Source organism: Musca domestica, unplaced genomic scaffold, assembly GCF_030504385.1.
Source record: "Musca domestica strain aabys unplaced genomic scaffold, Musca_domestica.polishedcontigs.V.1.1 7, whole genome shotgun sequence".
Taxonomy (NCBI): Eukaryota; Metazoa; Arthropoda; class Insecta; order Diptera; family Muscidae; genus Musca; species Musca domestica.
This window is the reverse complement of record NW_026712383.1, coordinates 7532351-7548351: the sequence shown is the minus strand read 5'-3', so window position 1 is coordinate 7548351 and position 16001 is coordinate 7532351. Positions and strand designations below refer to the sequence as shown.

The window sequence follows — 16001 nt, the reverse complement described above, 5'->3', positions numbered from 1 at the left end:
TTCAAATTCGGGTGTTTTCAAAATGCTTATTGCAACGAATGCATCGACAAAATCTACAGTTGTTTGCTTTTTTATTGTTTTGATAGTAATTCTGACATTACAAGCCAAGCAGGTAGACCTCTATACTTGCAATTTTTTCAAAGTTGACCTAGCTTCTCTTCATTGTACCATGGTTCTGAAAAGAAATGTAGAAATTTCATTCAATTTTCGTTTTTTTTTTTTTTTTTCAAAGAGGTCAGATGAAAATGTGCACCTTGGGTTGGCCACCAGAACTCAAGCGCCAGCCATGGTGATGGTGTGAGCAGCCGCAACAGCCGATGGTCTCTCTCCGCTCGTATTAATCGACCGTGGCATCAGAATAAATCCCGAATATTATCACGAAAATGTTGTGGAGGGTGTATTAAAGCCTTGGGCACAAAACACTTTGGCCGTCGACCTTGGACATTCCAACAGGACTCAGCACCATCGCACTTAACACGCGCCACCAAAGAATGGTTTCAAAATGTGGATCCTCGCTTCATTTCCAGCGCACAATGGCCACCAAAATCTCCAGATACCAATCCGTTGGACTATTGTGTGTGGAGTATTTTGAAAAGCAAGGTTGGCACTAAAAAATACCAAAGTGTCGATCACCTCGCCGGGAATGGGGAAAAATGCCGCAGAGTAACATTCGGGCAGCGTGTGACGGTTTCATTGGCCGTTTGAAGGCCATAATTCGTGCCAAAGGTGACCAATTCGAACAAATCTAAACTTATTCTAAAATTTGATGTTATTTCCGAAATTTCTTGCTTTCTTGCTCTTCCTGTATATCCTATTGCTTTGAATAATAGAGTAAACCATTTGAATGATTGCATATTTAGTTGTAACAAAAGTGCAAATTATCGTCGTTAATGAGGAATAAACTTCAAAAAGTTGGGACAAAGCTAAATTGTCCTTCCTCCTTGGATACGTTTTTATGAATCAACTCTGTCATCGCATTCATGTTTTCTGGTAAAAACAAGTAAAAATGCAACTAAATACCCTCCCCCATATGGAAGAAACTTAAAATATTTCAAAAAAAAAAATCCGTTGATAAATACCGCTTAAGTTGTTTTGTCATAGGCTGTAGTACCGATTTTGAATTTAAAATATAAAATTTGAAACAGTTCCGGTGAATAATGTCGCCAATATAGGTTGCAGTTTCTATTATGAACTTCAAATAAAAACATTTGAAGCAATTCCGGCCTAGGTACGGCGGTGAGGTACGTATAGAGACTATATGAAAACGTAGACCGAAATGGCCCATTTATGAACTTAAAATGACTACTGGAAAAATACATATGTGTGGAGAATTTGGGTTTTTTTTCTCAATTAGTTTCAAAGATAACGTGATTACAACAGACTGAGAGACGGACATCGCTAAATCGATTTAGAATCGATATACTTTTCATAGAATGGTGGAAGGTAAAAAAAAAAACAAATTATTCCATATGGCATGGTAGAATCAAGAAGGTAATATCATGAAAACATATGTTTACAATATTTTCAAAATTATTCATTTAACAACATCGCATTGTCAAAATAAAGATTTACAAATCTTTTATAAATACATAAATCAGGTATGGAAACCTAGTTTTTATGCAGTGAAATTTCCTCGCAACAAACAAATAAGTTATCATTTCCCTATAAAAATAGTTTATTCTCATGGGTTTGACAACTAAAATGAAGTCAATCTATTATGCGATTTGTGCAACTTCTACATATGAAAATTATGGCATTAACAGTGCGCCTAATAGAGCCTTGCTTCGAAGTAAAGGTTTAATATCCTTCCGATTAGCACTTAAAAACGATGAAATATAAACAAATTTGAATATTTAGTTTGATATCTAAAAGTTGCTGGAACGTCTTTGAATGCGTCATGTTTCTAATGTAATTCGCTTTGCTATATTTCCGTTGGGGATATTAACTTCTGATGAGTTGTACATAACGTCTTTGCGCCATCTAACGGGCAATAGTACGGAAGTGAATAGTGTTTGCTGTAAAATACTATCCAATGCTTTTCAAACTGTTAACAAATAAAACAACGGGTTTAAATCCAATGAAATTATATGTTAACTAAATGATTTGTTCCCTTGCCTTTAAAATGGCAAATGTTGCAAAAATAATTAAATATACACTTAATCATGCTTTAGGTTTACTTGTCATTTTATTGCAGACTCTTTCAGGATATATTACTCTAAAAAAACGTTGTTTACATTAATACTGTACAATTCCTGTGTAATGCAATTGATCCAAAATTGCTGTCTTTAATGGACCAAATATTTCTTATCTTCATCGGGACTATTGTGAAAACGAACGGTTTCAAAGCCATCAACCAATATTTGACGATCCTCATCATTGCTTGCATCTCGGCGTAACGACTGTAAATTCGTATGGACCGGCAAATATCTTCGCAGCTGTGGTAATTTTCTCCAATATTTTCGTTTGTAACATACCCACAAAACTGTTCCTCCTGCGCCCAGTATAAAGAATATTAAAAATATATTCCAACTATGCGAACCACGGCCAGCCAATTTAGTTTTGGTATACACCTGGACACCACTACAGATTGTAATCTCGACCCAATCGGTAAAGGTGTGATGACCTAATGATTCCACCCTTACAGCCGCCTGGTTGAATGTGGAATTCAGATAACCTTGATAGAGGAAATTGTTACGCTGATGTTCGCGACGTGTCAGACAATGCACATGACCCTGATAGGGTCCATTGGAGGAGGAATTAAAGTATCTAAAATGCAGGGCATATAATGTTATGTAGCCATTGGGTTTCTCCGGTTCCTTAAAGTGAACGCGATACTCATTATTGTGTGACATTTTACAAGCTGTCAAATCGTAGATTTTGTCAGCAGCCAAAGAATAATTTGTCCTTTCGTTGATGATGCGAAACGAACCACAGTCGGCACGATTGCAGGCTTGCACCTGTATGGCATAGAGTTGATAACGCTCCAAAGAACGTATGGTATAATTTGTTTCACTGTGCTCCAGGCGTTTGGTCAAAATGGCATTGGCATTGTTTGTATAGTTATCCTCCAGTGGATTAATTTCACAATATTTTTTATTATCCAAGGAACAGGAGAACTCCTTTTCCAGTTGTCTTTGAAACATATCATCTTCAGCTTCTTCCAAACGTCGACTGCAACAATCATCAAAATCTTCATTGTGATAATCCGGAAACGGTTTCATTGGATCCTCACAGTAATCCCGTTGATCCAACACCATGGGATTTTCGGGAATTTCATAGACCTCCAACATATAGAAATCAATCAACTGATCTTCACGATTCGCATAGGACAGCTGTAGAGTTAAGGAGTTGAATGATTTCTTTGTGATTTGGATCTGGGGTGGCGGTGGTATATCCATTTGGGTGGTAAAGAATTTGATTTCACTTCGTGCTTCCTGATTATCATCCTCACCGAAAGACTTGACCAAGCAGGCATATTTGGTGTGAGGCGTTAACGTTTGAATTTTATAGAAATAATGAGTATTATTTTGCTCCAAATCCTGGGGAAATTTCAACTCTCTCTCCCAGTAGACTCGTTCACACACATTCGTGTCTAATTCACTATGCTCCACGAATGGTTTGTTGGGATCAGTGGGACGATATAATATTTCCACTTGCTCGAATGTTTCATCTTTGGCCCAGCTTAATTTTATGGAGCGATAGGAGAGGACCTGTAAGAGAAGATGAAAAATGTAGTGAGTTTGTAGTACATATATTTAGTTCAAGTACGGATTCTACTTCCTTGAAAATTAGTTCCAGATGGAGTGGAGGGTATTCAATGTTCGGCCAGACCGAACTTAAGGTGGAAATACATAAAGCGCTTATTTGTCTGGCTTCTTCGGAAATGTACAAAGGAGCCTATGGCCAAAATCGAACTAAGTCAACCTAAAACTCCTTTGTTCGTCTACGAAGAATCCACCCGATGACTTAAGCCAGCCATATAAGCGCTTTATGTATTCCTACCTTTGTTGCTTTTTTACTTGTTAATAATTCATTTGGAATTTCGTACAAGCCCTTCTACACTTACTTCCACGAACAAATTCAATTTCGCCGGTGCACACAAGACCTCCTGATCACTAGTCTGTATTGAGTCCAAACTGTGGTCATGTTTAACGGTATTCTTAAAATTTCGTATAACCCTATTACACAGTCTATCATTGGCCTGTATAGAAATTCCGCCGTTGGCCAATTCAAGGCCCTCCCTAACTGGCCAAAGTTCACGTAGGTTTTGATTATCATACAAAATCAAAGAATAATGATGCAGCTCCAATGGTTTGCCGTGGATTTTACGAAGATTTCGGAAAAACTTTAATGATGTCAAATATGGAGATCTGGAAAGAAGAACACATAAATATTATTTCATTTGGCAACTTTGTAATATTTCCAACACATACTTGAACACCTTTAAGTGACCCACAATTTCCTCAATATCACTGAGATGTTGCACGAATTCCGATTCAATAAATCGATTAGTTAAACTTATGACAACACTACCATTGCAAATCTGGCAACCTTTGAGATGTTCAATATCAGCCAAAGTTTGAATGAGAATGGCACCGCCCTCTTTGATAGGATTACAAACTTTGGTACAACTATTTACGCCGCCACAAGAGTCACATTCATGAGTGACATTCTGGAAAGAATAAAAAATGTAAAGAATTTCCATTCATTAGAGGTGAGAATACATAAAACTTTTTTTTTTGACTGGTTGAAGACATCGGCTGGTTTCTTCGGAAAAGAACAAAGGAATGTGAGGCCAAAATCGAACTAAGTCAACCTAAAGGTGAGAATATAAACAAAGGTGCGTAGCAAGACCCATTAAATAGGTCGTCCGATTAGCCCAGCTGATTTCACCCATTCTGTCAAAATACATTTGTTTATATTTGGAATTCGAATAATGACAAGCTGTCATTATACAATAGGCCTGTCTGGTTATTTTTCTGAAATAATTGTCTAGTAGTTTCTTTCTGAGAGTTTTATTCTAAGCTGATTTATGAAAATCGAAGGAATAAAAAGAAATGAAGTACACACATATTTAAAATAAGCCGTAAGACTATACAATTAGGCTTTTGATTACTAAAATAAATATGTTTTAAATGTGCATCGGAAGGAGAAGAATAGCAAATGATTGCAAGAAGAAATTTGTCTAGGAAGAATTTGCAAACTCACAGTGAAAGAATTCCTCTCTCGAGTGAGTAACTCTCTTTTGCAGATCTTTTGTGTTAAAAGTAACAGTTGTTAAAAATTTTAGGGTAACCAGACACACCTAATTCTATTCTGGCTGCTTGACTGCAAATGCGAAGGTCAAAAAGGAGCACAAATTGCCAAAATATGTTCATTGAAACGTCTTGCCTTCTGTTTAATTTTAATACTATGCTCGTGTGCTTTGTTTCGTATGCTTTACTTTGTTTTTTTCTCGTAGATGTTTATAAATTCGCCACAAAAAAGATAAATAAAGGCGAATTATTATTCGCTTCAGAAGAAATTTTGACAGTTCGAAGAAGTAAAATAGCTGTTTTTAAGACAATTCGCCCTTTACACGACCTAATAAATGGGCCTCGTAGCACCAAAATCGAACTAAGTCAACCTAAAGTTTTTTTGTTCCTCTACGAAGAAGCCAGCCGATGATTTAAACCATTCAGAAAAGCGTTTTGTGTATTCTCACCTTAAGACTCCTTCGTCACTCTACGAAGAAGTCAGACGATGATTTAAGACGGTCAGAAAAGCGTTTTATGTATTCTCACCTTAAAGGTATTTGGTACTCACATTGACATTATATCCCGCCGGGCACGATGTAACGCAGGTATTTTTATAGATTGCCAATTTCTTTTCCACACACTCTTCCCGCGTGTAGCAACGTAAATAATCGGCTGAAATGTATTTATCGGGGGGACACTCCTCAACACATTCACCATGATCGGTCCAGGAGCGACATACGGCACATCCACGATTACTGCACCCACCAAGGCATTGTTCATCACAGTGTTGTATTCGTCTAGATGTGTGAAATTTGAAAATGTGTTATCAGTATCAGTCATGAAACAATAAATAGGTACTCCATTTTTCAACAGCATATAAAAATGCACTTATTAAAAAAACATTAAAGCTCACATACTTTCACTGCGTATAAGTCAAATAAAATCCAGTGGACCTCACAGTCGATTTTATTTGACGTACAGGGTGAGATGAAAAAACTGCAATCAACTTCAGACTGCTGTCATTTCCAAACCACTCGTCCGACAGCTGTTAAAATTATGACAGTGACAACTCATTATATTGTTTACAAGCGTACAACAGCATGTTGGACAGAATTTTCAGAAAAAAAATTTATTCGTGATGGAATTCAATCGTGATAGTGTGATTTCTTTAAGCTGGAAATACATAAAGCGCTTATCTGGCTGGCTTAAGTCATCGGCTGGCTTCTTCGGAAATGAACAAAGGAGCCTAGGGCTAAAATCGAACTAGGTCAACCTAAAACTCCTTTGTTCATTTACGAAGAAGCCAGCCGATGACTTAAGCCAGCCAAATATGCGCTTTATGTATTTCCAGCCTTATTTTTGGCTGGAAAACCACAAGTGGCTATCGTTAGAGCACTTCAGCAGTTAAATGTGAATAAATCTTTTGTGTTTCGTACCATTTCCCGTTACCGTGATACTGGTAGAGTAGTCCGACGTCAAGGAAATGGACGGAAGAAAACAGCAACATCAGCAGAAATGGTTCGAAAAGTAAAGAAGCGACTTGATCGACACCCTCGTCGCAGAGGCCGAAAAATAACTCTTTAGCTGAAAATATCGCAATATTCCATTCAGAAAATATTGAAAAATGAGCTCGGGGTAAACCCATTGAAATTCCAAACAGTGCAAGAACTTACACCGCGACGGAAAAAAAATAGACTCAAAAGAGCTAAAGAGTTGCTTCGCTTGACCGAAAGTGGCGGAGTGCCGATCTAGGTTTTCTCCGACGAGACAACATTCGTTGTCCAGCAATATGTGAACAAACAAAACGATCGTGTTTACTTGCCAAAGAGGTCAGCTGAAAATGTGCACCTTCGGCTGGCCACCAGAACTCAAGCGCCTGCCATGGTGATGGTGTGGGCCGCAATAACAGCCGATGGTCGCTCTCCGATCGTATTAATCGATCGTTGCATCAGAATAAGTGCCGAATATTATCGCTAAAATTTTAAAGTCTTGGGCTCGCAAACATTTTGGCCGCAGAACTTGGACATTCAAACAGGACTCAGCACCATCGCACTCAGCACGCGTCACCCAAGAATGGTTACAAAATGAGGTTCCTTGCTTCATTTCCAGCGCCGTTGGACTTGCCGGGAATGGGCCATAATACCGCAGAGCAACATTCGGGCAACGTGTGACGGTTTCATCGCCCGTTCGAAGGCCATAATTCGTGTCAAATCTAAACTTGTTCTAAAATTTGATGCTACTTCCGACATTTTTTGGTTTCATTCAATAAAATTAAAAAAAAAAAAATGTAAAAATTATGGCGTTTGACTTTTTTGCAGTTGTTTTATCTCACTCTGTATACTGTGGATTTATGAATGTGCGATTTATGATTTTATAAAATGTGTAAACATTTGATTGCACAATGTTACCTTCTTAATTCTACCATGCTTCAAAGCTCACATACTACACACACATAGAGATGAGAATACATAACAAGTTTTTTTTGTGTGGGTTAAGTCATCAGCTGGCTTCTTCGTAAAAGACCAAAGAGTTTTAGGTTGACATAGTTCGATTTTGATCCAACGATTCTTTGTTATTTTACGAAAAAGCCACCCTATGACTTAAGTCAGTCAAAAAATCGTTTTATGTATTCTCACCTTAACAGAGAAAATCCACTGGATTTGAGAGTCGATTTTATTTGACGTATACACAATGGAATTGAAACCTACCATTATTCTTCCCTACTTACTCTTGCATTTTGATGACATTATCATTTTCAAATTTCTGACACACTTTATTCGACCAACAGTAGCCCGAATTACAGCCCGAACATTGATCTATGGTTGCCGGGCAATTGGCATCCTTAACGGGATATATGTAATTGTCACCCGGTGCTAACGTTAAACGATCGAAATTTATCTTAAATAGAAATGCAATTTAAAAAAATACCTCTTTTTATATTTAAATGCAATTGAAATTTGAATACTTACTCTGTTTAAGTAGCATAGTTTTGGATTGTCACCAATATAAACATGACCACGTTGAATTGCAACCAAATTGGGGAATTCCAGCTGGAATAAAGATTACATACATAAGTAACTAATAAGTGACCTCTTGGAAAGTTTAGAATATTCCTAGTTGAGTTTTTTGAACAACATAAAATGTTGAAATTCTCTTTTTATACCCTCCACCATGAACAGGATGGTATATCAACTTTGTCATTCCGTTTGTAACAACCCTAAATATTCGCCGTAGACCCCATAAAGTATATATATGTTCGTGATCAGCATAAAATGTCCGATGTAATGATGTCCGTCTGTCTGTCTGTTAAAATCACTATACAGTCCACATTATTCGACGTAGAGCTTCAAAATTTGGCATAACAATTTGTATTGTGTCTAGGATGGTTGGTATTGAAAATCGGTCCACGTTTTGCTATAGCCGTCATATAACGGTACCTTCCAACATACGGTATTTTGATGATTTTCGCTCGATCCAGATCAGCAGAATCAAAACTCTTCATTTAAATACTACTGCTACAACAACAACAACAAAGGAGTTCAAGGTTGACTTAGTTATATTTCGTCCCAAGCATTTATCGTTGACTTTTTAACGCCAGAATTCCACCGACAACATAAAAGGCTTTTTTGACTGACTTAAGTCATCTGCTGGCTTCTTCGTAGAGGAACAAAGTATTTTGTTGTTGCAAAATGGTCAGGCTTAATCCCTTTATTGATGTTTTTAAAAATAAATAAACGTTGTTTTTAAACGTAGGGGTTTATGTTGTAACAGACAAAACCAACTTACATGGTTATGCTACTTCGTTCAGGTGGAACGAAAGCATAACAAGATGTAAATGTTTATAAGTGCGGTTGTAAGATTTAGAAGATTTTCCAAAAGAATTTTAGTTTTATTTAATTCTTTGGTTCCTCTTCTATTGAGCTTACGAAAGGGATTAAGCCTGACCATTTTGCAACCACAGCCAAAAATAATTTTATGCACTCTCACCTTAAGAAGCCACTGGTTAAATCAGAGGCTCAAATGGATCACTGCCGGAACCGGCCTTGTGCAACATGTTTGTTAGCGACATCTCCGGACCGCCTGAAGAAGGTTTACTGCTAATGTAGAGGTATCTTGCAATAAGCGCTACTTTCAACAAATGGGAGCTTAATCTCAAATTAGAAAATGGGTATATGTGGTTTACAAAGGCAAACCACAATCAAAGAGCTTTCGGAGATACATCTCCGCGATCAATATCGGTAACCAACTAATTGGAATTTCCAATAGAATGTAATACCTGGGAATCATCGCGAAGGACAAATTCGACTTCTGCCTTCACGTGGATTATGTGCTGTAAAAACCACAGAGATGAATTACGCCTAGCAGCGTCTATTAACCGAATGTAAAACTGCTTATCTTGAAACAAATCATCCGAGCCATTGCAGCTTATTCCGTTGTCGCTTGAACAAAGCGAAATAATAAGGATGTGATAAAGGAGGATTTGGTTTGGAAACATGGCCATTAACTGGTGACAATGGCATTTACAGATAACCGCCCATCATGAACATCTATAACTCCATAGAATTCAGCCAGATCAACATATTTTTAATGAGAAATGCGGTCAACTTCCTATAAAGTAGTCAAGCCGTTGAAAATAGGATACTGGAACAATTCCTGGAATACCAAGAAGAACTCCCCAGCACAAACCGAAGGAAGCACCTGCTACCCGTAGCTCTGCTAAAACTAAACGAAGAAGGAATACTTTACGATGATAATAGTTTACTATACTACCATCATATGTAACATCTATGTGACCACTGTAATACAGATCAGAATCTCTAATAGAGTCGGTAATTGAAAGCAAAACTGAAGTTTTATTATGGTTTCTTCGAAAAGCAAACCGAAAGGTAATAAAAAATGAGTTTCGATGATATAGAATCTGTTCCTTCATAACATTTTCAAGGATTTTGGATACCGAAGGTAAAATATAAATCGGTCTATAATTTCTAATACCGTCACGACAATTTTTGGGTATAGGAATGAGTTTTCCAAGTTTTCAGGCATCAGAAAAACTGGAGACTTTAAGAACTTTGTTAAAAATATGTAGCAAACCGGTAAAATAGTATCAGTCGGTTTAGCCGACGGATGTATACCCCCAGCCTTGAGTTATGATTATTCAAATTGTTGACTCTTTATGGGGGAGACACCTAAGCAGTTGGCCAATATTGACCAATTCGTATCTGACCTAATTCTGATATAAATATTACAACGTGCCAGATTTGTACTATATCGACTACTTCCTATACTTTATATGAGATATGTGCAAATGAATACAGATAAAAATATTGGTATGTGCAAAATTTGAAGGAAATCGAACATTTATATCCAATTTTATGCGAAATCATTTAGATATAGCAAATTGTTAAGAATCGCCTTGTATAACTTATTTCGCAAGTTATAACAGATATAAGTCATGGAAATTGTGACCCTTTGTAGGTTAGGTACCAGAAGGGGTTGGGGAGGTACCAGAAGAAATGATCCGATCTCTACCATATTTATAACAGATCTTGTGTTGATGGAAATATTGAGATGTACCAAGTCTGGACGGAATCGATTGTTAATTTCGCGTTTTATGACATTCAAGGATACTCAAAATTTTTGGGGGGAGGAGCGGATCGATATATCCCACATTCACACCAGACCCTGGGTTAATAAACATATTGTGATGAGTGTAATTTGAAGAGAATCGGATTTTATGATCGTTTTGGTTATTCAAATCTTTGACCCTTTGTGGGAAAGGTACCAGAAGGAGTGGTCCGATCTCTACCATCTTTATAACATATCTTGTGTTTATGGGAATATTGAGATGTGCCAAGCCTGAATGGAATCGGATGTTAATTTCGTGTTTTATTTTCTTCATGAATATTCAACATTTTGACCACTTGTGGGGGAGGTACAAAAAAGAATGGACCGATACATTCTATCTTCACACCAGAGCTTGGGTTAATAAAAATAATATTGTGATGTGTGTCATTTGAAGACAATCGGACACTTACTTCACATTTTATAAAAGTTATAATTAATCAAGCAAAATCGGATTATCGTGTCTCTTTCTGTGCAGTAAATTATTTTCTTTGGAAATGTTGACATTTTGTGAGGGAGGTACCAGAAGGAGTGGATAGATATTGCCCATATCCGAACTTGATCTAAGTTTGACATTAATATTACGATGTATCAAGTTAGGATCAAATCGGATACTCTCTTCGAGAGTTATCGTGCGCATCAGCCAGCCAGACAGACAGACGGACATAGCTAGAATGTCCTGAAACAGATTTGGTCCAACCAGACCTAGAATCTAAAACGTTATTTCGATGAGGCATTTTTTGCCCGTATCAAATGAATATACCCTCTCTCTAGCCATATGGCTGAGGTTATAAAAAAATTTCAATTACTAGACGTCCAATACTTACCGTTTGTAGAGAATCCATTGCCGATATGCCCAGGGCATAGTTAAGAAGTAATTTCAAACCACGTATCACAGTTAGATTAGGAAACATATCACGAATTGAGGTTAGATTCTTCACTTCATACATGATCAGGAAATGGGTGATTTCACGCAATTTGGGAAAACGATATTTTGAATAATCGCACGAGTTATTGGCCGGCAGTAGGACAATAATTAAATAGCCCGTTATGACAGTACAATTTTCCAAATGGGCAAAATTTTCACATTGATTGCGTATATCCATGCTGGGGCATTCATATGTTGCTGGAACTGATGCTGCTGTGGAGTTTATTTCCGCTGGCAATGTATCCGGAGAAAGAGTAGAAGACGTTGCCATGCCACAACATGTTGCCAGCAAAAATATGACTAATGTTCGACTAAAGAAAGCTCCAGCCATGGGCAACATGTTGCTGATTTTGTAATAATTTATTGTTTGTCCCATAACAGCTGTCTGGTCAACAGCTGTTAAGTGTGGAAGACTTTAGCTCGCAAACGGAGGGGGGAGTACAGAGACCAATGTATGTTACTGGGAACTGGAGCAACAAGTTTTTTTCCTTCTGCAAGTTTCTTATTTTTTTATTTGCACAAAAGTTTGTGTGGTTTGTCGATACCGGTCCACCACATTAAGGCAAGGCTGGGCGATCGGCCGACCGGCCGGCAAACACGCGGACAGGCAGCACGTGAGCTATCAATTATTTTTGGCGGTCGTTGTTGTGGAATTCGTTCGTCGTTGTACGTTTTGTTTGTTTATTTCTTGTTTATGACTTGAATGTAATTCCTTTGACTTTAATGGGCTTCCTGCTGGTTGGATGGCTAACTTGCTGGCTGGTCGGCCAGCTTAGCTTCAATGTTGTTGTGCTCGTTCAGTTGTTTGTTGTTGCTGTTGTTTTGGATCAAAATATTACGCTACGCATGTGCCTTTATTATGTTCTCTTTGCTGAGGTCCCTTTAGTTGAATCTCTGTAGAAGAAACCCCTTTCGGAGCCGCAACTGTTGCTGACTCTATTCGTTCGTTGCTGCCTCTGTTGGTCCAAAACGACCAGCATACATTGTTACAAAATGGGAATTCCTTTTGTTGTTTTTCTTTCTTTCTTCTGGGCTGTGACAACAATGATTTTTATCTGCTGGAGTATTTTGTTGTTTATGACTTTTTACCACGTAGGTATGAATGGGATTCACGCTTTGCTCGCTCGCCCGCTCGCTCACTGCACTTCGTATGTGTCGCACTTTGTTTCACTTTTGTTTATGTAATTGTTTTTGTTGTTGCTCTTTGAGATTTTCTTTTGGTTTTGTTGTAGTTTGTTCCTTGTTAGCTGCTTTTATGATCTTCATAAACATTGACGGTTTCGTGCCGTTCGGTTATTTAACACGAGATTGTTTTGAAATTGATAATGTTACCATTTTTTTTGTACTGAGATTTTGTGTCTGTTATGGATTAAGAAGATTCCCACACTACTGTTCCGCGAAAGAGGTGTAAAGATTTTAATTGGTAATGACGATTTTATAAATTTTCTTCTTAGACTTAATTAAACATAATGGGAGGAAATAATTATTCAGGAAGTGATTAGGGGAAATATATAGGATACTTTTTTAAGAAACCAATTTCCAAGAAAGTCCTTAATTAAATGTCACAAGAGTGAAAGAGAGGTAGAAAGAACAAGTAACAAAGTTGTAAGTTCGGTCAGGCCGAACTCCACCATTTGGAACGAATTTGGCAATTTTCAAAAGAATACAATCCGATAAAAATTCTGTTAAAATCTTAAAAATACCGAATGTAGCCTTTATATTAGGGTCAATACGACACTCTGCAATCGCCCGGATCTCCGCTTAAAGGATCGTACTAGATCGGGCAAGCGGAAATAGATTACAGTATGTGGTTGTTTAATAAAAAAAAGTTCCAATCCCGCTCACCCCATAGCACTGAGCTGTTTAAAAGTGTTAAAATAAGATTTTTTCACAATCAACGTTTCAGCCAGTTAAAAGCTGGCAACTAAGCAGATATTTTTTACTAGGACTTGTCATTCCGCTTGTAATTCCTCAAAATACTCATGTCAAACTCAAGAGAGTATATATATTCTTTATAAGAGTAAAATTCTAAGTCGATTAAGCGATCTAAGTTGAGCTTGAGGTAGAAGGCTAAAACTTCGCACACATGTGATTTTTGCCAATAGGAAGCTAAGTTCGTAAATAGGCCATGTCGGTCCGCGTTTTCATATAGCCCCCATATAACGGTACCTCCCAATATTCGGTATTTTGGTGATTTAAGTGACATTATTTACCGGAATTGTTTCAAATTTGGCATTTAAAGCTCCTAATGGGTACTATAACCTATAACAATATACGAAATATGCAAGTCCACATCATCGTATAGACCCCATATATCGGCACCTCACATTGATCGGTATTTTGATGATTTTTGCGATATTATCCATTCGTAATGGGTACAACAGCCTGTGACAGAAAAACGTATAGTCCCCATATAACTCTTCCTTCCTATATTCGGTACTTTGATGATGTTAGGTCATTATTCACCGTATTTGAAGTTCGTAATCGGTACTATAGCCAATGACAAAAAAAAAACTTATGCAGGTCCTCGTCTTCGTATTTTCCGCATATAACGGTTTTCATTTAGTCAGTATTTTTCGAAGAATTTTTTTAAAAAGTTCCTTCCAAATGGTGGAACGTATTAAAAACTTGGCTCGGATCGAACTTGGGTTCTTTTTTATTTCTGCTTTTTACTTATTTATTTTAGTTTTACTAGGTTTTCGTGTACGGGAACAGTGTTCAAGTAGAAAATTGCAAAGCTAGAAAAATCTAGTACGATATTACATGTTCTGGAACACTACTTTATGTACAACATTGAAATTCTACACGAAATTCACATTAAGGTGAGAATACATAAAAGGCTTTTTTGACTGGCATAAGTCATCGGCTAGCTTCTTTGCGAAAGAAATTATTGACGAAATTTAACTATGTCAACACTAATCTCATTTCTCCTTTTACGAAGAAACCGGCGGAGGACTTGGACTTAATGTAATGATTTTAAAAGTTTTGAATCGAAAGAGTAGTCCAAATTCGGTACACCGTAATATTGTTTATCAAACATAGATTGACTTCGAATATTGACAACAATATCGAAGTCTTCTTTCACATCCCACATAAAATTTGAAAAAAATTATCCGATAATGCAAAGGGATTATTTAATTATTGATATGTTCTAGAACTGCAAAAATTTTTACAACGATAACCGATTTTCATGACATCGAAAAAAACCGAAGAAAGGGACGTAGGGCGAGCAAGTATAAAAAAATTGCCGGAATTGAACTAGGACAAAGCCAGCCGATTACTGATGCCAGTCAAAAAAGCATTTCATGTATTGTCACCTTTAGTCAGGTAAAAAAAGGTTCGATATACCAATGGAATCCTTGATTTAAAAATCACAACGTTCGGATTACATCTGAAATAGGTATAACCACAGAAAAGCACCATACTATATATATTTGTTTTAGCTGTCGTGTTCGCACTTATCGCCGTTTTAATTTTTAACATGATATTGTTTATTATATTTTCAAAGACACATACATTGTTATTAATTTTATTTAAGTGGCACATTTCTATTTTATTTTTTATCATCATTATTAACATGTTTTCTTATAAATTCAGAATTTTTGGCAACAACAATTTCTTTATTAACACTAATTATTCTGGCATATAAAATTTTAATTTATTCGATGGTATTTTTTCACACACTCAAATATTTCTTAATTAATTTATTTTTGTTTTTTTTTTTTCATATAACGGTTACTACATTTTTCCTTATACTTTCAAAAAAACACATCTCTAAAAATTAACAACGAAAATTGACATTTCTATTCCAATTTTGTTGCTCGTCTGAACCGACCGAATGATTGACCAAAAGTTGTACGACGATTGACTACCGACGACGACCACGTCCGTTGGCAGACTGTCGGCCAAAGTTTTGTTGGTGAATGAGTGAAGACAGACCACAAAACTCGGCGAACAAAGCTAAAACAAATTCTGCCGGTCATTCATATAAATTTACGAAATGCGAGTAGAAAGAATTGCATGGTGGGTACGACGTACGTACAATTGTACGAAAGAACCCAAATGTGTTGGGCATGGAGAACAAAACTAACTACGAAGGCGATACAAATACAGAAAAGAACATTACCAAAATAACCAACACCCATGCAAGTAGATCACCAGCATCATCATCATCATCGTGTTCGGGGGAACAGTGGGGTAATAAAGTGCGAATG

The 16001-nt window shown here is 37.0% G+C and overlaps 1 protein-coding gene across 2 annotated transcripts; it reads right to left on the bottom strand.

Annotated features, from left to right (window-relative positions):
• Positions 1–2166: 2166 nt before the first annotated feature.
• Positions 2167–15302, bottom strand: LOC101897102 (insulin receptor). 2 transcript variants are annotated; one of them, XM_011293485.3, is made up of 8 exons: positions 15136–15302; positions 11687–13176; positions 8207–8287; positions 7966–8135; positions 5806–6034; positions 4434–4672; positions 4067–4370; positions 2167–3710 (listed from the first exon to the last, which is right to left on the bottom strand). In XM_011293485.3, the coding sequence occupies exons 2-8, from the start codon at positions 12161–12163 to the stop codon at positions 2286–2288; spliced, it is 2925 nt and encodes a 974-aa protein (XP_011291787.1). In that variant the 5' UTR covers positions 12164–13176; positions 15136–15302; the 3' UTR covers positions 2167–2285. The 2 variants fall into 2 exon arrangements, with proteins under 2 accessions (XP_011291787.1, XP_011291788.1); XM_011293486.3 differs by having other exon boundaries at positions 15213–15229.
• Positions 15303–16001: the final 699 nt, after the last annotated feature.